The sequence below is a fragment of the Corvus cornix genome, chromosome 4, assembly GCF_000738735.6.
Source record: "Corvus cornix cornix isolate S_Up_H32 chromosome 4, ASM73873v5, whole genome shotgun sequence".
Classification (NCBI taxonomy): domain Eukaryota; kingdom Metazoa; phylum Chordata; class Aves; order Passeriformes; family Corvidae; genus Corvus; species Corvus cornix.
The window spans coordinates 6,310,844-6,335,115 of record NC_046334.1 but is presented as its reverse complement, the minus strand read 5'-3'; the positions used below and the strand labels follow the sequence as shown (position 1 = coordinate 6,335,115).

The 24,272-nt window shown below is 40.2% G+C and overlaps 2 protein-coding genes across 2 annotated transcripts; one reads left to right on the top strand and one right to left on the bottom strand.

The window, feature by feature from the left end:
• Window positions 1-131: 131 nt before the first annotated feature.
• MFSD8 (major facilitator superfamily domain containing 8) lies at window positions 132-10,286 on the top strand. The gene is made up of 12 exons (XM_039551089.1): window positions 132-258; window positions 1,325-1,410; window positions 2,356-2,399; window positions 3,425-3,665; window positions 3,982-4,095; window positions 4,722-4,866; window positions 5,481-5,539; window positions 6,068-6,176; window positions 7,152-7,286; window positions 7,660-7,763; window positions 7,866-8,125; window positions 8,839-10,286. Exons 1-12 carry the CDS (start codon window positions 155-157, stop codon window positions 9,052-9,054), a joined length of 1,617 nt encoding a protein of 538 aa, XP_039407023.1. The 5' UTR covers window positions 132-154; the 3' UTR covers window positions 9,055-10,286.
• A 562-nt stretch (window positions 10,287-10,848) lies between these two features.
• PLK4 (polo like kinase 4) lies at window positions 10,849-23,397 on the bottom strand. The gene is made up of 16 exons (XM_039551088.1): window positions 23,188-23,397; window positions 22,588-22,683; window positions 22,041-22,136; window positions 21,832-21,946; window positions 19,943-20,975; window positions 18,298-18,398; window positions 16,733-17,106; window positions 16,193-16,297; window positions 15,715-15,817; window positions 15,114-15,263; window positions 14,608-14,738; window positions 14,123-14,214; window positions 13,767-13,905; window positions 12,845-12,985; window positions 11,834-11,940; window positions 10,849-11,456 (listed from the first exon to the last, which is right to left on the bottom strand). The coding sequence occupies exons 1-16, from the start codon at window positions 23,215-23,217 to the stop codon at window positions 11,357-11,359; spliced, it is 2,913 nt and encodes a 970-aa protein (XP_039407022.1). The 5' UTR covers window positions 23,218-23,397; the 3' UTR covers window positions 10,849-11,356.
• Between the last annotated feature and the right edge of the window lie 875 nt (window positions 23,398-24,272).

The window sequence follows — 24,272 nt, the reverse complement described above, 5'->3', positions numbered from 1 at the left end:
GCCGGCCCCACCCCTCCGCGTCTCGCGCCCGGCCCGGCCCCAGCCGGCAGCGCCCCCAGCGGCGGACAGGCGGTAGCGCGCCCCCTCGGGCGCCCCCTGGCGGCGGGCGGCGCGGGCCGTGGCGGCCGCGGGCGGGGCCCGGCGCTGCGGGGCCATGGCGGCCGCGGGCTCCGCTGCGGAGGCGCGTCCCGAGGGGCAGGAGCCTCTGCTGGGGTCCGCAGAGGCGGCGGCGGATGAGGACGAGGAGGGGGAGAGCAGGTAGGGGCTGGTTCCGCTCTGAGGCGGCGCCAGGTGTTGGGGCGGCACCGCCGCGGGTGCCCCGCGGAGCCGCCCGTGGGTGCCGGGTCCTTCCCCGCCCCGCACGGGGAGCCCGAGCCGGGGGCGCTGCCCGAGCCGGGGTCCGGCCCGAGCCGCCGTCCCAGCGCTCCGCAGCCCCGAGCCCGTGTCTCGGACCGCCCCGGGCCCGGCTGCGGGAGCGGGCCGGGGGCTGCTGCCCCGTGTAGGAAATCACGAACCCGCTCGCTTGGGAAGTTCCTAAAAGACACCAGACAGGATTAATGTGGGGCAGAGGTCTGGGTGTTCAATAGCAGCCTTCATGTGTGGGCAGCAGGTGGTCACTTGGGTTTTTTTCCCCCTTCTGACAGCAAAACAAGTGTCTTGAACTTAGAATCGCAGATGTGCCGAAATCTATGACTTACATAAACAGTGTTTATAAACTATGTTCCGGCATCTATGTATCTATAACCTGAGTCCACATAATTTGAATAGAGATTACTTTGTAATTTAAATTGTAACTTCTAGTTTAACTTCTTTTTCAGCCTTCGCAATCTACAACAATATCTTTTACACACAACTTTTACATTGTATATTGTTATTTGCTCATCATAAGAACAGACTGGCTGTAGCTTTTAGTCAAATCAAGAGTTGTTCAGGTTTGTGGCTCTTTTAAGGGTACAGCTCTGAGGAAATGTCTGAGGTTTTATGGTTTAAAACACACTTTTTAAAACGTTCATATGATGTGTGGTAATCCAAAGTGTCTACGCAAAGAGTTTGCAGAATTGAAGACCTCCCCTAGATCAAGATCTCTGTATGTAACATTTGGTGTGTGATAGCATTTCTGTTATTTTGTTTGATTTGTCAATCTAGTATTTTTCCAGAGAAAAATAAATCCTTTATAGTCTTTGCTGAGCAAAAAATCCACTCCTGCTTAACAAGTTACACAACTGTATTGAGAGGCTGGTGAAAAATGTTTTCAGTGTCATGTGGGAGCAACTAGAAGAGGACCTGATAATGATTTCTTTCTTGTTTTTTGGTTTGAAAACAGAGATGTTGTTGAAACACAGGAGCATTATAAGAGCAGATGGCGATCCATCTGGATCATGTACCTGACAATGTTTCTCAGTAGTGTAGGTAAGTAAACACATGTGGAATTCTATGTCATTTGTTTAATGAATATACTTTGTTTTGAAAATTACAGGGTTTTCTAGGTTTCAACTACAGGGCTTCTTTAATGCTACTGTTCTAACCTCAAAAAAGGTACATTGTTTAATTCTTTAATAGAAAATATATGACTAGCAAATCAAACAGAAAGTTACATCTAATGAGATAAGTAATAAAACTGGTTTTACACAAAATGACATCTTGCATAAGTCTGTGGTTTATGACTCCTTAATGGTTTGCTAGTGGCAAAAGGTAGTGGCAAGGTAAGGTTATTGCTCAGAACCGAACAAAACAAAGGATGCACTTTTATCATCCAAAGTGAAACTTCTAGGGAATGAGAACAGAAATAATGTGGAGTTCTTAAGAGGTAAGATCTTTAGGGGAATGTATGCTATTTCAAAATATGTATCAAAACTTGTTTTCTTCTACTGGACTTTGCATCTCCATTGCAGAACAGATTGAAATTTTATTCCTGAATAACTCCCCCCAGAAACAAAGATTCTGTTGATTTTTGATCTGTGATGACTTTCTGTGGGCTAAGAAATTATCTTGAAGTTGATAGAATACTTCAGTAACTCTTTTTTTTTTTTATGAATTAAAATGTCTTTGACTAATGAATATAGATATGTCAGTATATCAAGAAATTCTTTTACTTTGAGGACCTTGTTGGCTTTCCATTGTGAGGACAACACAGGAGTTTTTTTGTTTAATGTGTATGCACCTATAAAATGATCTTTTAAAAATAGTTCTTCCTGATAGGAGGAATTACCACTCTTTAAAGAAAGCAGGAAAGGCAGAGGTTTAGACTATAATACACTTAGAGGCAGAAGAAGGAACATGTACTAACTGTTTCAGGAAAGAAAATTACTGATAAAAATGGCAAATAAAATAACTTCTGTTTTTACTGTGTTACAGGTTTCTCAATTGTAATTATGTCTGTGTGGCCGTATCTCCAAAAGGTTTGTAAATATGTTTGGTTTTTAATTAGTAAGAACAGAAAACTCCTGCTCAAAAAGTAGGTCATACAAAAACTGGCTTTTTGTTTAGGAAAACAAAAAGTGAAGGGAAGTGTGTGGCTTTAAGAGACTTTTATTCTGCCGTCCACTTAGCTTTTATTATTTCTTGCAAAATCTGTCAGGTTTTTTTCCTGAATTGGCAAAGGTGCATCATAATCCAGAAATGTTTGGTTTTCCAATATCATGATTTCTTGGACAACAAACCAATAGAAATCTTGTTATTAAAACATCATGCACAAGACTTGTCTGCATTTTGGCAAAAAAAAAAAAAAAAGAAAAAGAAAAAGGGAACTGGAGGTACAAGTTGCTCTGTAAATGTCACATTGTTGCACGTAGATCTTGATATTCCTAACAGGGGATTGCCATTGTTCCTGTATAGCGATTTTAGTTTCTTTGGGGGTTTTTCACCTCTTAGTTGTGATCTTAAAAGCAGCATAAAAGTCTCTAAAACTTGAATTTAATCTGTGGTAGGATTTTAGTGCCCCTGGAACTGTAGGAGGCAGTTTTAAATGCAAATTTGGAAGGACATACCCTGGACAGGGACCTAGAGGTGTCATTGAAAGTAAGGCTGGTGCAGAATTCTTGCAGAAGAAAAGAAAATGCATTACCAGCCTTGTAAATCAGGACAGATTCAGGCATGTGCAGAGACAATGGAAGTGACTCCTTGCTGCTGGCATGGAAAGTGCCTGCCATATTGCTGAAGTTCTGTCTCTAGCCCAGAACATCAGCAGTGCTGCATAAAAACTGCTAGAGTTTACTGCAAGTGAGCCATTCCCAGGCTGGGAAGTGAAGCAGATTTTATTGATTTGGTGCATTGCTGGAGAGAGTGAGCCAAGGTTTATTACCCCAGACAAAGCATTACAGTACAGAGTCCTTGGTATCCCAGGTACTAATTCTAAAAGGGTGTTACTGGTAATAAAAACCACTCCAGTGCTTTACCCACAGAACTGATTCATGTGTTCTTGCAGATTGATCCGACAGCGGATGCGAGTTTCTTGGGCTGGATTATAGCTTCATACAGCATTGGCCAAATGGTTGCCTCTCCCCTGTTTGGCTTGTGGTCCAACTACAGGCCCAGGAGAGAACCTCTGGTCATTTCCACTGCTATTTCAGTAGCTGCAAATTGTCTCTATGCCTACGTCCACGTGCCCCATTCCCATAACAAGTACTATATGCTGACTGCACGTGCTCTCGTGGGGTTTGGAGCAGGTAACCACAGCAGAATTTACATTTCTGAAAATTACTACATTCTGTGTCTTCTGTAAGATGGTTAACGTTGTATTTTAGTACCAGATTTACCATTATGTGAACGATAGTATTTAACAAAGCAAAGAGTTGGCCCATAGCAATTTGTCACAAAATTGTGTAATTGTGCTGTTGTGCAAAAATACTAGAGGGAGTGCTGGGTTTTATTTTCTTGCAAAATAAGAAGCAAACCCTTAAAATAAATGTCACTCAACAACAGTTTAACGATATGACTTGATATTTACGTGAACACTTGCTTGGGTTTGGGTTTTTTTTGAAGGAAATGTGGCTGTAGTTCGATCGTATATTGCGGGTGCCACTTCTCTGACGGAAAGAACGAGTGCCATGGCCAATACCAGTGCCTGCCAAGCAGTTGGCTTCATATTAGGGCCAGGTAAAGCATGTCTTCTTTCCTCACTTCTCTTACTAGGTTGAAATTGGGCAACGGAAGTAGGAATCCTCAGCAGCTGTATGTAGGGGATCTTAAGGCATAGTTTGTCAATGATATCACAATTGAATAAATGGGATCCATTCATCTGTACTTCTGTAAGCCAATAAAAATGAAACATTCTTGTCCAAGTGCTCTGCACCAATTTAAAGTTTCATTTAAACCCCCCTACTGCATCTTTTCTCTCTAGTTTGCGCTTAGCATGAGAGATAATCCAGTCCCAGGACCAAGGTTTTCCATGTAGAAGCAAGAGGAAAAAAGTAAATCATCTGTCTGCCAAGAAAATTAACCAGTGGTACACTCAGAATTTAGTTCTTTATGTGTCATAATGTTATTTATACAGTGTGTTTGTATGTAACCAAGCAGTCTTCTGGCTAGCTGAGATCCCACTAGTATCCATTTGGTTTATTTAGAGTAGGATTCTTAAAATGTAAAAGGTTTGACAGGTATAATACTTAAATTTTACTTGGTAATTAGAATAACTGTGCTTATCCAGTTTAATATGTTCTACATATGTTCTAATATTTTCTTAATGATTCTCAAAATTTTCACAGTACATTGATGTTTTTAAGTTTTTCAGACATGTTTTACACTTATTGGAGAAGAAGGAGTAACATGGAAATTCCTTTGTCTTCAGCTGAACATGTACACAGCACCAGTTTTATTTGGAGCTCTCTTAGGAGTTATTAATATTATTCTCATCTTCGCCATATTCAGGTAATCAAGTTAAAAAAAATTAAATATCCTACTTCGTTCATGTGGGTGACTTGTAGCAAATAATATGCTGCTCAGCAGGAGGAGCAATAAACCTGAAACCTGGAGTGCTAAAACTATAAATTGTTATTTATTTTTTCAGTGTTCCTACCTTCTTTAATACCTGTATTTTTGTTATGCTCATAAATGAATCTTGGTGATGTTGTGGTTAGAATGTAAACTGATTTAAAAAGTTAAAGATCTTAGACTATTAGCCTTGATATAGTTTTAGTGTTGGTGGTTGCTGCCCATGTTTTTTCTGTAAGGAGGAATAAGGTTGGCTTGTCTGTAGGGATCTCACTGTCTGTGTCTTTCCTTTAAGAATCTCAGGGGGGATTTTTATTCATTCTCCCATTGGTGCAGATGCATCTGGATATGTGATACTATCCCACTAGAATATTTCCTTCCTTGAATAGGATGGTATTCACTGCAGTCAGATGTGAGCTTGGTAGATGATGTTTAAAGGAGCTGTGAATAATTACCATATAGATACCATTTACAATTATTTTAACAGAAACTTGACTCAATAGTAGATCAAATAAATATTTGGAATAATGAAAAAAGTTTTAAATTTCTAGGGAGCACCGAGTGGATGACATGGGACGCCAGTACAAAAGTATAAATTCTGATGGAGAAGGTACCAGTGTGTCCTTGAAAACTTACTCTGTGATTCTAATTTTGAAGTACTCTCTTATTACATAGAAGCATTTAGAAGTATTCTAAAGTCTGAGGCACTGGGAAGTTGATGTGGAAAACAGGCTACATCTCTCCCTAGCTGATCCAGAAATTGCTTCATTTGTCATGTTGTGTCCATAGTGCTGTCTGGTAGCAAAGAAGAAAAAAAAAAGAAATTGTATGGATCCTTCCATATTTTCATCCTGAGAATTCTGCTGTGTAATTTTGACCTTTCAAGAGAATGTTTTGGTTTCCATTGTTAAGATATTTAAAGAAGTTTGCTCATTTTGCTGTCACTCAGGACTCATTGGGAAAACAGACAGTGTAACCAGTTTGGAAATAATTTTCTCTAATTGTCAGTGGAATTGAAATGTCAACAATTCCATTTTGATTTAAAAACTTTATACTTTGATTCTCAAAGTAGAACTGCCTAGCTGCCCACCAACTTGCTCAAGTGTGCAGTTCTGGTAATTCTTTTATGTTGCTGCAGGAAGTGATGTTCTGGATCAGAACACAGAAGGAAGCATTGACCACGTTGCTGTGGTAGCACTCAACGTTCTCTTCTTTGTCATCTTGTTTGTGTTTGCTGTCTTTGAAACGTAAGTTTTTCTATTTTCTCTCAAAATACTCAGACATGTAGAGTAATTAGACTGGAGGTGCATATAGAAGCTTTTCTCTTCCATTCATCTTCCTAACTTCCTAAGTGGAAGTCCAAAACCATATGCAATCAAGTTGATGTGTAATACAGAGTAATGAATTAAAGGTCAGTGATAACTAAAAATCTGTGGAGTTTGTGGTATAGGAAACATTAATGTAAAAGCTTTTGAATGGAGGCAAACCCATATCCTCAACCTTTTGAATGTTCAAAAAAAAAGTAGCTTAATTTGGGCTACCTAAAATCTTCAGAGAAAACATGTTTTCAGTTGAGTATCTTGTTCTATATTTTTTATTTTAGTTTTGTATGATTTCTTAGTATGATTCTGATTAGCTCCAAAAGCTTCAGTATGTCTCTTATTTTGGTAATGATTAGAACAATTGTTTGATAGAGTTAATGCAATTGTATTCTTAAATACTCTATTTTATATGACGGGGGTTTTTTAGCCTAAAGATGTATGTTATCCACTCCCAAATTTCTGTGTGTAAGAAAGTAAGTAAAACATGACAGTATTATCTCAGGCTGAAATGTACTTCATGCTTTTAACTTATAAAATACTTTGAGGATGTAAGATTTATTCTGCAAGTTTTTTGAGCTCTAATGTAGCTAAAATTTGTTTTACAATATGGCTCTGTAAAATTGCATTATTTTTAGAAAACTGAGGTTTGAGAGACTGATTGGTTGCTAAAACTGAAATAGTATTAAAAGTTTATTATTTTTGTTCTCACAGGGTCTGGTTTTTTTTCTGTCTCTATTACCCTGGCTTGGCTTTAACTCCACCTGAACTATCAGAAATCGATTAATGATGCTTCAGAGTATGGCTGGCGTAGTGCACTGATGTTTGGGATAATACATGTATGGAAATGAATGTGTAGAAGCAGCTTTTTATGATTACTGTATTTTTGTTCTGTCATTTTAGTATAGCTACTCCACTGACGATGGACATGTATTCCTGGACCAGGAAAGAAGCTGTTTTTTATAATGGAATAATCCTCAGTGTGATTGGCATTGAATCAGTTATTGTTTTCATGGTGGTTAAAATACTATCAAAAAAGTAAGTTCTTGGAATTTTGTTACTTATGTTGGCTATGTGTGAAAAGTTTTATGGCAAGGCCAAATCTGTGTTACTCAAATCTTTTACTTGGTAATGAATCTGGGTTTACTATGACAATGAAATACCTCCAATTTTGGCACAGCCTTGATGTTGTGGTTGTTTTTTTATTCTGTTAACATAACCCCCTTATTTGACTGTCTTTTACTCTTGAATCACAAGAAAAGCAGGTTTTAAGTTACTGTGCTTTTGTAACATTTTTGTCGGTGTTTTGGTCTGATATAATTTCCACAAACTAATGGGCTATGTCATTAGCAGCTACATAAATTTTACATTATTAAATGATACATTTAATTGCAATTTCAATGTTTGATAGGACTGGTGAGCGTGCCATACTCCATGCAGGCTTACTGATTGTCTTGATTGGATTCTTTATCTTACTGCCTTGGGGGAAGAAACTACCAAATATCCAGTGGCAAGGTATAGTTCAAGTCTTACTAGACCACCTACCTTTGTAGTGTTCTTTTGAAAGCCTTTTATTGCACTTTTGTTCTTAATGATATGAATAACTTATTTTTACAGAAATAAAGAACAACTCCATTCCCAGAACAGCCCCCACTGAAATGTTAATGCCTTTCTGGAGTTTGCAAGAGATGCAGCTGCCATCCAACCACACAGGAGAACCTGTGGGCTGCCCTGTCACACAGTCCTGGTGCCTGAATACTCCCGTGATCTACCTGGCCCAGTACCTCAGCTCTGATGTGCTCATAGGGTTGGGCTATCCAGTTTGTAATGTCATGTCCTACACTTTATACTCAAAAGTGCTGGGACCAAAGCCTCAGGTATGTACAATTCCTAAATGGTTTACTTCATTTGCTCTGCAAGACTTGCACTCTCTTTATTAACATGAGGGATCTAGTAAAAAATTCCTTTTGTCATCAGCAAAATAATAGTGTGTTTTAAACAGGGCAGAACTTTGCAGGAGTTCCAATCTTTTTTAAAATCCAAGGCAAGTCTCTAGGGCAATTAGAAAGCAAGGCTTGTGCTATTTATGCAAATCTTACAATGTGGAAATGTCATGACTGTTCTGGCAGAGTCCTTTTTGTAACTACCAATTATGTATTTGGAATACCAATATCAAATAATGTTCCTCTTACCAAGCTTGTTATATAAAGACTACAAATGCTACTAGACCTTCAGTATTGGCATTTCTTAGTAGTGAAACACTATAGCAAACTTACATTATTGCTTAACAAAAGATTTTATTCCACTTTTCCCCATTTTTTTCATGTTACGTTTTGGTGAGACTAAATGCTTTGAGCCAGAATGCATTTGGTTAGAAACCAGTAGAGTACCTATGAGTGGACCCTTGGAATTAATGCTTAGAGAGGCTGAGCAGTACTCTTGGAAACAAAGTAATCAGTGTCTTAATGAATTAAGAAAGATAAGTGGTTGTTTAAATACTTCTGAATTTTCTAGTTAGGCTAATGAGTTGGAATTAATGGCCAGCCAAATAATTCCTGTATCACTTACATAAGCTCTTGATCTGCTGTAGGGTGTCTACATGGGATGGCTGACTGCCTCTGGAAGTGGAGCACGGATCCTTGGGCCTGTTTTTGTCAGCCAAATCTACACTCACCTGGGGCCACGCTGGGCATTCAGCTTGATCTGTGGAGTAGTTGTAGCCTCTCTCTTACTCTTGGAGATAGTATACAAGAGACTAATTGCATTTTCTGTCAGATATGGGAGGATGCAGGAAGAGAACTGTTAAATACGTATTTAAAAAAAAAAAAACAACAAACAGAAAAACCAACCAGAAGTAATACTTAGTTTATTACTGCTTTTTAATGAGGAGTACCTAACCACTGACCTTGCTGGCTGTGTGCCAATGACTGTACACCTTTACTTACACATTGACAGAACACTTAACTTGGTCATACCCTAATACCTGGTCACCCCTGCTGCAACTGAGCTTTTGTGTTCTGTGTTTCTAGCAGCAGAGGAAGGAATTTGACAGGTTAGAGCGATACAATGGCACATTTGAAGTGTGTACAGTTTAAATGGTGCATGTGTGCACTGAATGCAGCTGTGAAGGTCACAGGTTACGTGCATCCTTTCCAGAAAGAAGAAAAATATTATCTTGATTCTGTGAATCAGGATTGGTAACTGTTTTGTAACTACAAGATTAGTTGAGCTGCATGCACTTTGTACGGAGACACCACTACTTGAGCAAACCTTCTGATGTTGGGTTTGTTGGCTTGTAAGCACTGATACATACAGACCATCTGGTTCTGGAACCTGTTATGTCTCCTCCAGGATTTCAAATGACAGGTGACAGAAGCATAGAGGAACGTAGGTACCCTCCACACAGGTAGTTGGTGTGGGATTTGGGCCTTTAAATTGATCAAGAGCCACTGAAAATCAGTCTCAGCAGCTGTTACTTGAACTACAGTGAACCATATGTGCAATTTTTCCTCTCCTGTTTTGCTGAATGCCTTTTTGCAGCAAGAGAGATAACCTGCACAGAGTTGAAATATGCACAGCTTTTCTTAACTACAAGAGAAAAGTCCAAGACCGATAGTTTACACTTTTGTGCTCGGTGAGAATGAATGCACTGTGCTGAGCAGAGGTGGTAATTAAGTGAAAGGAAAAAACTGGCTCCTTGGCATTCACTGTTAGCTGCAGACTTCTATTTTTTCTGGTATTAGGGTACGAGAAACAGGAATTTACACTTAGTCATTCAGACTTTGTTTTAAGAAGTGAGATTGTAATTTTCCTTCATAATGGGGCCTAAGCTCATCCATACGGGTTTCTTTAACTGTTTTAATGCTGCTGGGAAAAAAACCTCTGGAATAACTCCAGTTTGAGAGTTGTGGCTGCTATTTAATGTCCCTACTATTCGATGCTTATTGAATTTAATAAATGTAATTGTGGATTCCTACGTACTCACTTGTTCAAACACTAAGAGACTACTGAATTAAAAGATGATTTTTTCAATACTGACTGAAGAGGATACAGAAGTTTTATTCCCTCATGGACTTTCCTGCTACAGAATCACAAAATGTTGTGAAAAAGGACTTCGCTTTTATAAGCTAATTCATAGTAAGTGCTACTTGTATATTGTTCTTGATGTTCCTAGTGCTAGTTTCTTTATTTGTAAGCTAGTTCCTTGATTTGGACATGACAAAGTAATCCAAGTTCTGTCTTTTAAACAGTAGCTGAATAAGGAGAACTGGCTTGAATCAGTTAAGCTGAGCTGTGCTTGCACACAGCCAGCACCAGGCTCCTCTGAAACTCTTCACCCTCCCCTTTCCAACACCGTTTTGGATCCCACTCCATTTAAGATCTTTTCCTGCCTAACAAGGAAGTCAGAGTATTTAAGTACAGACACAAGCATCAGCAGGAGTGTTAGCACACTTGAAGCAAAATGCATAGGAGAAAAGCTACTGTTAATGCTACTGCAGTTGCTGTAAGTATTACTCAAGGTGTAAAACAAGGTAAAACTACCTAAAGTTATTAATTCCTACCCTTTAACCATTACTTGACCATGAAACAAATAAATAGATCCAGACAATTACCACTGCATTTATTTTTTTTTGTATAACATGCTTGTGCAGGGACGTTTTAAGCTGCTGCTACAAAAAATAAAAACAGAGTTATAAAACATATACATATTTACATATATTACTTGTAAGACATAAAAATATAAGTTATTTACAAATACAAATACTTGAACAGATGCATTTTCCTTGATTGTTGGCACTGAGTAAGCAGTGGAGTAAGAAAAAAAATACAACAGATTCAGATTATTTCCAAAGACTTAATGCAGTCAAGAACTAAATTGCTTGAAGTTTTGCTTGAGCAAGTTTATCCATCACTTTAATGAAAAGAATGTTTTGTATGATAATTCACACACAGTTTGCTACACATAAACAGAGCAGCCCTCCCCTTCCTAACCTATTACCAGATTTTGGAAGAATTTCTGCATAAGCGGAGTAAGATCAGTCACTTTACTGGGGAGTCAGTGAGTGAGTTTATTAAGATTTTGTGCTGTGACACCCAGTTTTCTTTAATCAGTGAGGACCAGCTGGACTGGTAAACATTACAAGAATAGAAGACAGACAGTGCAGCTTCTCTTTGATGTATTCTGGCAATTTATCATCTTCTCCATATCTAGAGAGGCAAAGCAGCATAGAAAAATTGAGATGCTTAAATAACTTGTTGTATTTCATGACAATATAGTTATTTCAAAACATTGCTTTTCTCACCCTCCCTGTTTTTAATATTATGCAGGAATAGTGGCTGTACTCTGGAGACCAAGTAGATGCATGCCCAACTTATTTTATTCATTTTTTATCCAGAATTTGGTCACAGCTATGGGTGCTTCTCTTTATTTATTAAGCTTACATAAGCTACTCAACTGTGAAGTGATGGCAAAGCTAAGGTTTAATATTTACAAACCAAAATCAATAGTGGCTATGAAGTTACCTGATGTACAACAGCCTTGTACTGAGTTACCTGGACTGTTTTTATGGCAGGAACAGACTCACCTGGTTGTCTGGCCATCTGGAGAAGTGTAAGTGATGGAAGAGACACCTGCTTGGGCTACCAGCTGGGATCCATCATTGAACTGAACCCATACTGCTCCACTGGTCAGCTGACGAGACAAGTTATGTTATGGTTTGAGCATAAGAAATACAAAATTCCACACCTCGAACTTTGCTAAAAATGGAAGCTGAAAGCTTTTAAAATTGCTGAAGAGACTTAGGTATTTTGGTCAGTCTTTTAAAGATAAAGATTGCATGGATATTACTTTGGAGGAGGTAGTCTCATGCAGACTTCCTCAGGTTTCAGATTCTCAGCTTTAGTTATCCTTGTCAATGTCAGATAAATAAAGAATTATCTTTAGCTTAACCACTCCTAAAGAATAGTTATACAGGGCCAGACACTAAAAGGAGGCCCATTTGTGAGAATTCACAGCTACACACAATTTAAAGAATATATATATATAGATAACTTCTTCTGTTAGGACAGGAAGCTTACTTTATCTGGATTGCCAAGAACAGTTTTTAAACCTAAAGCTTATCCAACAGAAGAGCAGAGGGAAAATGGTTTTGCAAGGAAACAGCTTTTCCTATTGTAGAGGAAGATGCATTTCTCTTGTACAGATCTGGTACAAAGCTATTAAAACCTTTGTCATGACACCTTTGCATCTACAATAATGAACAGAGAAGTTTAACATTTTCTATTTTTTACTAGAGTCAAACTTAAATGACAAAAGACACTGAAATAGGCAATGATAGCCACAGGAAAATCGTGGTAACTGAGATACTGAACTATTATTTTCTTCTACTTATGTAGTTTGCCATGGTATTTATCTAAGCCATTTGTTTAAAAACACCTTTCCACATACAAACTTTAGATTTAAACCGTGGTGCACAACTGAATGATTCCTCACAAACCAAGTTTAACAATAATGTAAAGTTAATGACTTAAAAATACATATCTCAGATCTAATAGGAAAAGAGAATAGGCATATGCCTCCTTTATTAATTTCTCACCTGAGAAGCCCAACCAACATTTTTCACAAAAACAGATTTGACAAGTTGGGCTGAATTTGGACTGCATTCTGTTTGATGAACAGAGGAGCACGTCTTTTCAACAGGGTTAGTCAGAAATGTAGGTTTTTCATAGGACACCACCTAAAACCCAGAGATGCACAGAATTAACAGCCTTGGCATTAATCCTCCTGATAAGGTACCAGCTGTAGTGGTCAATTGCCACCTGCTCATGAATACAGACAGATTAGCCTCTATGCTTCATTTAACAGCATTACAGTATAAAAACCCCACAGGAACACAACTTTCTGTTGTCAGGTTCATTTCAGTCAGGTGAAAATGGTCAGATTCTGTACACGAGCTACACAACCAAACAGACATGCAGATCCAACAAACGTAGATTGATGTACATTCAACAAAGTTCACAATACAGTGTGCCAAGACCCCAATATAATTCAGTCAGCTGAGGAAGTTTTATCAGGAACCAAAGCCTGGTGGGCCTTTTAAACAAACCAGATGGAATTGCTCACAAAGTCTTATTGGCTACACGTATATTTTCATTTGCCCTTGTTTTTGTATACACACTAACACTCGATTATTTCAGAACACCCTCAAGTGCCAATAACCCTTGTGATACCAATTGTTATACACCACTGAGGCCACATCAGAGCTCTCAAATTGAAGACTGTGCTTGTGTCTAACACAAGTAAGCAATTTTCAAACTCTGTTCCCAGGAGATATTTGTGGTAAAGTTTTGAAGTATGCTGATTTTTCAGATGATCTTAAATTCAGATATCAAAAGTTAGGTGAAATCAAAGTTAACATTTCTAGTCAATATGCTCACAAACAGCTAATAAAAGCCTATGTCCATACAAATATAATTCTATTAGTTCAAGTAAAATATGGTGTGTCCTTGTGTACTTACAGGAGCACAGTTTGGAGTCTGAACTGGAGTAGAACTGGCAGCTTTATTTCTATCCAGTGCCACAACTTCTTTTGAATAGTTTGTCTTGTCCAACAGTGGAGGTCCTACAGCCTGTGGTGATTCAGTATTACCAGGTTTTCTAGAAAAATAATGAGAAAAACTGAGAAAAAGTCTGTCCAAAAGGGACTAAAGAAACAAGTGAAGAGACTTAGGTCTTCCTTCATTTTACCATGGACCATCCAAAGCACCTGATGGCAGAAGTCTTCTGCAGAACTGTTTTCCATTTCAAATACATAAGTATTCAATAAACACATAAATATTCAAATACATCAGTATTTTGAACTGAAAGATATTACCTTCCAACAATTATTGGAAAAAATGGAACACTTCCACTCCTTTTTTCTTCTTCCAAAACAGCAGATTCCAGTGCAAGGCATATACGATGTCCCTGAAATGAGAAGGGGTTTATTACAGTTTGAAATTGAGAACTGTATAAATATTTCATACATGTTTAATGTGGCAAGTGAGCCCACACAAGGCAATTGCAATGGTACTGAATTTTTCAAGTTGTATTAAGCAGCTTCATCTGTTGTGTTTAATCCTTTCACCAGACAGGCAAACCTGCTTTACAAAATAGTGAGAATTTCCTCTCAGTCTTGGTTGTGAGGCATTTTAACTGTTACCTGTATGTTGATATTGCTCTTCCAAGAAACACCATCCTCCCTCCTTAGCAGTGTCATGAAAAACAAGCAAAGCAACATTGGAAGCCCACTTGTGAAAGGGAAGCTGAGTTTTCAGGAAGTTGCTTTGCACTGGAAAAGGTCTATGTAAAACACCTTACCTCATTTGCATGATCCATATAGGCCTGGATTTCCTTCTCCAACCCTGCTTCGCTTTCTCCTTTCAAAGTGAAGGATTTCCCTGACTTTTCAATCACACGAGTTATACCAGCTGTCTTATGTATTTTTGCACCTGCAAGGAAATGTGAACCCTTTCAGTGTGAGCTGTTATGATACCAGTTAACCATGGAAAGCTTGGGGTAGGGACATGTCTCTCACAAAGTAGGTTAACTATCAAAGGTAAATGTAAAGAAGAGCTCATGAATAAAAACAAAGTATAATTTAAATAACACTTTTGCAACATGTACTTCCTGAAGAAGGTATCTGTAAGGAATTAAATAATCAACTAATCTACAAGTGCTAGAATAAAGGCAGAGTGGCCAAAAAACTGTTCATAGTGCACAATTTTCTTCAGACTGGAGTGCTGGTTGTTTAGTTAGGCAGTATTTTAGTGCAGCTCTAAAATCATGATTTACCTACTTGCATAACTGCAAAAATGAATACATACCATCATAAAAACAAATTTCAACATCTGCAGGGGGTGAATTTTCCATCAACATGCACTTGGCATATCTTGTATAGAATGTCACTTTAGGGGTTTTTGTTCTCACCAACTGCACAAACTTAGCTGCATACTGGTATTTTTTCCAGTACTTTTCTAAAAAAGAAAATTAAAAAAAGCTTTTTTAGAAGTTAGCAGATTAAACACTGTGCATCAGCTTGAAGAGAAGTAATTATGTATTTGATAGCTGAAGGTTGTGAGTAATATTTAAGTACCTGACAGAAGTATGTTTAAAGAAACTGACCTATTTCCACCAACAGCTCCCAGTATGAATGAAGAAAAGATTACAAGAGCTTTAATTTTGGTACACTACATTGTAAAGGGGAGAGTCCTTATAAGCTCCCATACAAAAGGAATTAAAACCTGTGGGTTACACTTTCCTGTGAAGTTTCAAAACAGTTTCCTGTTAAACTGTAGTTTGGATCTAATTCTGAGAGGAGTTTTACTTCAGAGTTATCTGAAAAGTAATAGCTAAATGGATAAAGTCACAAGATTCACTTAAAATATCACATTAATCATAATAATTTTAAAATAGATTCCAGGTTACCTGGCAAGTTGTCAAAACTATACGTGCAGATGCCTTCAGGAGGAGCAGGAGGTCTGTCATCAAGAAGGAAACCTCTTCCTTCATTTGGATGATAAACTGCAATCTACAAAAAGGGAATAAAAATTGTGTGAAGTTGCAACTTACTACAGCACTCTGCACTTTTAACAGGTATGGAAATAAGACACATTTTAATTAATTACTGTGATTTACCATGAAAGCTCTATTCCTCTAAGTAATGATTTAACAGCAGCACTTTTTCAGCAATACTTCACCTATTCCAAAAGTCAAATCCAATTTTTCTGTGAAATAATCACTTGCTCCCTATATTATATGGTTTTATTATGGAGGGGGAAAGTTTACAGCTGTGCATATATAAACATTTGATTTCAAAAGAAATAATCACTTAAAAAGCAAAAAACAGCTCTAAATGAACTCTAAGCCCTTTATACAACAGTGAAGAAATCAAAAACATACTCACCACATTTCCATCACAAGATATTCTGAGGACTTCTTTCACAAGTTCCTGTGAACGATGTTCTTTCAGAAACTCCATACACACTTCCCCAGTATCTAGGATGCTCACCTAAAATATATTAAATATACAAGTTAAACAAAAAGACCTTTACTTTCCGCAAGTGTAAGATTTTACACTTTCCACAAATGCTTTAATAAATGCTTTTCTTTTTCCTTAAAAGCACTTCAAACTTATAAATGCTTCTTACAGTAACTTTTGTTATTAGTGCTATTACAACAGAGCACTTTGAGATGACTGAAGGGTATCAGCCTGGTCACTGAGGGTGTGGCTTCTCAAGTGACAAATCAAACACAGACAGGTCTGCTCCATTATGTTTTAAGTATTCTCTACACAAAAACTAAGATGCATCTTATTAATATGATTTTAAATTACTCTAGATTAAGTTTCCCAAAAACACGTTTCTAGTTTACCAAGTGATTTTTAAGAGACAGTCACACTATATTAAGCGCTTCACTTGTTCCCATTTTAAGAACTGATACTTACCACTGCATTTTTGGTTTTTTGCCTGATGGGTTTCAGCCTGTGAGCAGTGAGAGGTGACACAACATTTCGCAGTGTAGGTTTCTGGTGTGCTGAATGTTCTTGGCCCCAAGTTTGGTTTTGTTCTGGAGTTGACCAAAGGCCACAGGTAGAAGATGGTTGAATTTTCTCGTTTTTGCAGAGAACTCCAGGGATGCATTTATTTGGGTTTCTCTGGTTTAAAGAATGTGGACAGCCACCAGATGCATCGTGATTCCTTATATCTTTTAAGGTGTTCCATGCATTTCTTGGTGCATCCTGCTGCACATCCAGATGGTACCGAAAACCTCCACGTGCATTACTCTTGCCAGTCAGGTCTGCAGGTGGTCTCAGAGGAACTGAAAGCATCACAAAGGGACATTGTAAATTCAAGGAGTCATAGCCAGAAAGAAAAAATTCTAGTACAGCTTTAAAAGCTTTTCAAGGGATTGTCTTAGAAAGCTTATTTAAGGGAAGAATGGGATTTCTCTAATCCTCAGTCCAAATCATCAGGCCTTTTAGTCACTGCTAGCAAAATTCCAGTGCTACTTAAAATAAGCTGTTCCTATATTTCAGTTATGATGGTCTTCAGTTTTTATACATCAAATAATTTAGAAAAATAATTTATAAACAAAATACTAAGATTTCAAATAGATTCTTACAAAATAGTTACTTTAATCTGTTGAAAGACTGCTTATTTGCCATTCAGATAACCACTAGTAATGAGTTTCATGTAAGTTCCAGTTTGTCTAACTAGTGTTTTACCATCAACCACAGGTTTTGGTACTCAAAATGTTAAATGCATACTCCAAATCCCTTGTTTTATTTTAAAAATCCTTGTATTTACTATTTTTATATTTAACCTTCCTATAACTCCTTCCCTCGTTTTGATATTTAAGCCCTTGATCAACTTTCACCTCACCCACATCACTACTGTGCTCCTTCTGCCATGTGGCCGAACAGTTGAGAAGGGACCAAAAATCAAATAGGATTATTCAGACCATATGTTCTCTGATTCCAATTCCCTGTAGACAGGAAGGGAAGGAGTCCAGTAATATCAAACCAAAAAAGGCCAGAATAGATTTGTGGTTTATTTTTATGATTAAATTACATTATTTGTTAATGATGTAACATGATGCACAACAAAGAACACCTCCTTCCCTTCTGTGTCTTTTGTCCTTCCCTCCACCCCTCCTTCTGCAGCCTGATTATCTTTCTCATTCACTGAGGTCCCATCTTCTCTTATTTAGCTGTATTTGCACAACTAAATTAACAGGGCTTTCAAGTCACCTGCTAATATTTTATCATACATTTACACTTACACATTTACACAACTGAGTAATTATGTCAGGGTCTAAAATTCTGGTTTCCTCTTTGTTTTTTGGTTTTGGGTTTTTTTTCTAAAATACTAGTAGAAAGTAACAAGCTTGTTTTAGGAAACTTAGTATTCACATTTGATGTACAAAGAAATATAAAAATAGAAAATCCCACTGAAACTATTACAAGTCACTAACTTGAGTGCAAAAGTAAACAACTGATGAGTAACACACCATTTTTCTGCATGCTTCCAAGCCACTGCTGCATCGTCTCAGCCTGGGACTTCTGCTCTAACAAACCAACCTGGGGCTTCACTGGGCACAGATAATTTGAGCTACAAAATAAAAGTTACACACATAACCAAGATTGCATCAAAGACACTTGCACAACAAAAGTTATAATGCTACAGCTGCAGAAACCACAACACTTCAAATATTTAGGAAATGCAGGTGGCATTTTGTAGCTCTTGGCAGCACAGAACACGTTTCTTTTTCATGGGGTAAAGCATAAGAAAATAAAATAGTTTCCAAATGGAATGAAAAGTTATGATAACGCTGCCAGCATCTGCTGTTCTTACATCTGGCTCTTATCCTCCAGCCTTGGAGAAGACACAGTGATGACATGACACCCATGACCCCACTGTATCTCACTCAGCACAACAAACACGCAGCTGAAAGATGCCAATCCTACCACCCAAAATAATTTGAATTTCTATAAAATACAGTCAATCCCAGAAATTATAAAGATTTTTTACCAGCTTTTTAGATGATGACATATATGTAGGCGCAGGTGAACTCAAGATATAATCCACATGTTGAAGGATAAAGAATACACACAAAACCAGTTACTGCAGAGTCACTGACCTGCTGTAAATTCACACTAAGCTCCTGTGAGGTTTTCTATCTCCATAGTCTATACCTGTCTGCACTTTCTTTTTGTGATGATTACTACCATTGGCAAGGGCTCACTTATCACCAAGACCACCCCAAACCCACAGAATATAAAGCATCTAATTTAGGTCTTATGACCTTGCATTTAAGATTGCTGTGCAAGCTAACTACAGAGGCAAGAGGCTTTCCCATAATCAACTATGTAAAAAAGTGGTAACCATTAAGTTAATCCCCACACTCACATTAATATTCTCTCATGTTTACATTCAGCACGGCTTTATGGAGTCATGGGGAACAAAGTAAGCATTACATTAACATTTGCATAAATTTTTGACTCATCAAACATTTCTCAAAGGAGAAAGAATGTACATGCCCACTGAACTTTGCTTATGTCAAACACTTGAGAACAGTCAAGAAAAATTTCCTAATCCATTTACTTTTCCTACAGGGAAAAGTGCTTGTTTTGTCTTTTCCTTGAACTGATTTGCAAAGACAAAATATAGGAAATGATGCCACTTGTTAACGTGGAGAGAAAGGCAGGAACTAAGATATGGAAGTCCTTATATCAAAACAGAAAATGGTACTTTTGATATTCTGTTGATGTAAAGTCTATAGAAAGAACCCAGGATTTTCACACAGAAGCTACAACTAAGTACAGAACTAACTTCTAGATAATTACCTATGATTGACACTTCCCTTTCTGGTACACCACTTTTACAATCTACTACCTAATCTTTTCTGATTTTTTGTTTTATCTTCTCTAAGCATAAGAAAAAAAATCACCTAAAGAGATCAGCAAGTGAAGATGTTTGTAAATTGCAGTTTGAATGCCTTCTCCCCTCATCTGTCTCTTCTACAAAGAACAATTGCAAGGCTCTCTACTACAATTACCATGGGGAAAGAAATGCTCAACTTGCTGCACGTGGAAAGAAGACAATAATGGACAATACCAGCTCTAAATTTCATCTGAATAAAAACTGATTCTTACTGTGGTTGATCTTTTACAGGTGGAGATATCTGCTCTTCAAAAGAACCAGAAGTACTAGAAGTCTTCTCCTTAAATATTTCTCCTATATCAGTATAGCTGTTGGCAGGTGAAAAGTATTCTGTGTTTTCCCTTGTTCCTACTTTAGGCTTGGAAAGCACTTCCAAAGAGTGACATCGATCAGTGATGTTGGATATGCCTTGAGTCTGGCTGTGGGATGTGCCAGACCTGTCGGAGGAGTGGGCTCTTCGGAGGTAGCGGGAATGTGGCCTCTCTTCACTAGGCTGCATGGTTCTTCCCCTGCCACTTACACCAATTTCCTTTCCCTGAATTCCCCACTGCTGGAAAGAATCACTTCTGTCCCCCGATGAATTATTACTGGAATTCTTGTTTGTAGGAAAAAAAGTAATTTTATTTGGGAGTGGCTGTCCAACTAACAGCTTCTTCTTTTCCTTCAAGCAACCACTGGTACTGATGCTGGAAGAGCCTGTGAAGGTTGTAGAGATGGTGGCATTTCCACTGTCCATGGAATCTTCGGAGGTTCCCAAGTCTCTGCTCCGTGCAGAGCTACCCCTGGACATGAAAGGATGATCCAACACTGAGGAAAGGCTCAGGCGATCTGCCGGGTTTTTGCGCAGTAACCTGTGTATGAGGTCCTGCGCCTCTCTTGACAGAAAGGCTGGCATTTCATAATCTGCCAACACCACTTTATTCAGCGTGTTCCTGACCGTGTCCGTGTCAAAAGGTGGCTTTCCAATGAGAAGAGTGTAAAACATACAGCCCAGAGACCACACGTCGGATTCCAGTCCGTGCGGGCTCCTCGTGGCTATCTCCGGAGAGATGTAATTCGGAGTTCCACACATGGTGTAATGCTTCTCATGAGGCATCTTCAGCTGAGTCGCCAATCCAAAATCAGCAATCTTGACATTCATGTTATTGGTGAGCAAGATATTGGAGAGGGTGAGGTCCCGGTGCAGTATTCCATGGGAATGGAGGTACAGCATACCCGTGATAATCTGATGCAAGAAGTGCCGCGCTATCAAAACAAAAACAGGTGTTGCAGTCTTATATTTGAAGTCATAGCTCTGAAAATAACTCAGCTTTAAGTCTGCTATTGATCTTGCTTCTGTTTTCTTTTGTTTTTAATAAAAAGAATGTTACAAGGGTGTTCAGGTGTCAGACTAGTGAAGCTGGAATTAACTTTCTCCTTTCTACTTTAAGCAAAATGGCACAACTGTGTTCTAAGTTCATGAAAACTAATCTAATGCAGGAAACAGGACTGGAAATATTTTCAGTTGGCCTAAACTTTTTAAAATTATGTTTTTAAGCATTAAAGCTAAGCTGCTCATCACTTTTGGAAACAGATACAAGCTAAATTGACGATGCCTGTATAGCAGTACCCCTTTAATCCAGTCCTGTGACCTGGGTGCAAAAAATCCCTATCTATAGCAGCTTCATAGAATTAGGTTTGAAATTGATAGAGAAGCAGGTAAGATGGAAGAACTGAGCAAGAAGTGAGCAGTGAGGTGCATCTGGAAGCAATAAAGGCCGAAGTTGCTGGTTTTCCTGTTCTTCTTTCCTCTTCCCAGTCTTGACCCACATTTCAGCACAATTCTAAGTACAAAGGTAAGCTCTACCTTCTATCTACCTCTGCCTTCTAAGATCACTATTTTTTTATACTCCACATAGCACAAACAGAAACAAATATATATATAGAAATGCAAGTGAACACATGTACAATAATAATTAATCTCTAGATTATCACTTCCCACACAATTTTGAGGTATAGAAACTCTAATGGCAGTTTTAAATACTCTTCCTCTAGAATTAAGTATTTATTGAGTGAACCAAAACATTAATGCAGAAGGCTCCACAGAACAAACAAACCTCACCTTCATCTTCTGAAAAGGGTTTCTTTCTGTTCTTTATGTATCTGCTCATTTCACCATTGTGACACATCTCAAGTATCAAATATACGTAGTTGCTATCTTCAAAATAGTTATAAAGCTGGAACATAAAATAAGGAAAATTGAAATTCCACTTTGTAGACTATGCAGCAAGTCACAGATACAGCCCTCTCTACAAACCCCACGATTCTTACCTCGAGTATAGATGGATGCTTTAGCTGACAATGTATTTTCACCTCATTCTGAACCCTCTGTACCATTCCAACTTTGTGCATGGCTTTTTTGTCTATCTGTAAGTGGATCACAGCACAATTTAGATGTTCAGTGCATATTTGCCTGAAAATTTCTAAGTATAAGAAAGTTTTCACATTGTTTAACTTGTGATCTGTAACGAACAAGTGTAACAGATAATTGGAGGAACACCACAACTGAAAGTAGTCAAGCGTTAACATTATCAATACTAACACTAATAATTTTTTTTCTGAAATACTTAAACAGAGAAACCTAATTCTGATTTTGCTAGGCAGATGGGCTAAATACAGTCAATACTAAAAAGCATTTCTGTTAATTAGCAAGTCTACTTGGTCGTGGTGCATCTTTCAGGATCAAATCCTAATCTTAATGTCCGTTATATACAAACACTCAGCTCAAACATCAATGCCCAACTGCATAACCCCAACCTGTTGCAACTTTTCATTTGGTCTCTAGGGAGACGGGTACTTCCTTGGCCGCCTGCCTTACCATTTTGATGGCCACTTCCAGGCCGGTTTTCAGGGATACTGCTCTGTAGACCCCTGCGAAGGAGCCCTTCCCCAGGAGGTTCCCCACCTTGAAATCCTGCAACACGAACAAACCAGCCTTGTTAGCCTGGGGCTTTGTCAGTCAGGCTTCGGAGCGCCTCTCCCGATGCGGACCCTCCCACCAGGGCTGGGGAGCCCACACACCCCCGAGATCCGGGCAAACCGCGAAGCGGCCCGGGGGTACCTGGGGGGAGCTCTCCGGGGCACGGCAGCGGGGCCCGGCGGGGCCGCACAGCCAGCCCCGCTGCATCCTCCTGCCGGCACCGCGTTCCACGGCTCGCACTGGCGCTGCCGCTGCCCGGCCCGGCGCGGCCCGGCCCGGCCGCCTTCCCGCCGCGGCTCCCGCCGCGGCTCCCGGGACGCGGGATACACCCGCCCCCAGCTGCCATGGCAGCGGCCGCGGAGCCGCCGCTCCCCCACAAACACGTGAGGACGAGGCGAAGGCGCGGGAGGAATCGCGCTCCCACGAACACCCGCCGGGAGCGGGACGAGCCCGCGCCCCGCGGCCCCGACGGACGGCGGGAGGGGCTGCGCGCCGCACCTCTATCCTCTCGCCGATGCAGGTCGCCATGGCGCCGGCCGCTCTCCCTCGGGTCCCGCTACCGGTTCTGCCGGAAGGCCTGGGCCGCGGTTGCCCATTAGGGCGCCCCGGGCCGCCCGCCCCGGCGCAGCCCCGCTCGCTCCCGGGCCCGGGGGCGGCCGCTCCGCGCCCCCCCCGCCGACATTTTGAAAAGTCGCGCCGTTACCGCCCGGCCCCGCCCCGCCCCGCCCCGGGACGAGGCTGCGTCTGACGCAAGCGCGTCACGCAGCGGCGCGAGCGGCCCTCGCGGCCGGGCCGGGAGGAGGAGCTGCCGCGCATGCGCGGGGCGGCGCGTGCCCGTCCATCCTCCCCCCCCCCCCCCCCCCCGGACAGCCGTTACGGCGCGTGCGCGGTGAGGGGGGCGCGCAGTGAGGGGCGCGCGCGCGCGATGTCGCCTCAGCCCGCGGTGTCACAGGATGGTGGAGTCATGGAATGTTCAGGGGTGACCGTAAAGGTCATCCAGTCCCAACCCCCGCTGCCAGGGGCAGGGAGATGCCCCCTAGACCAAGTTGCTCAAGGCCTTACCCAACCTGGCTTTGAATACTGCTGGATATGGGGTATCCACAACCTCCCCGGGCAGCCTGTTCCAGTGTCTCACCACCCTCACAAGTAGAACATTTCTTCCTAATATCTAACCGAAATTTCCCCCCTTTCAATTTGTATCCAGTACTTCTTGTCCCATCACTACAGTTCCTGATGAAGAGCCCTCTCCCACTTCTCTTTAGGATCCCTTCAGATACTGGAAAGTTACTCCGAGGTCTCCACTCAACCTTCTCCAGGCTGAACAGTTCCAGCTTTCTCAGCCTGTCCTCACAGGGCAGGTGCTCCAGTCCTCATCAGCCTTGTGGCCCTCCTCTGGACTTGTCCAACAGTTCTGTGCCCTCATGTCGGGACACCAGAACTATAAGCCAGGCAGGGTCTCACCAGGGCAGAGAAGAGGGAAAGAATCACCTCTTTTCACCTGCTGGCAATACTCCTTTGGTTGCAGCCCAGGATTTCCTTGGCTTTCTGGGCTGCAAGTGCTCACTGCCAGCACATGTTGAGTT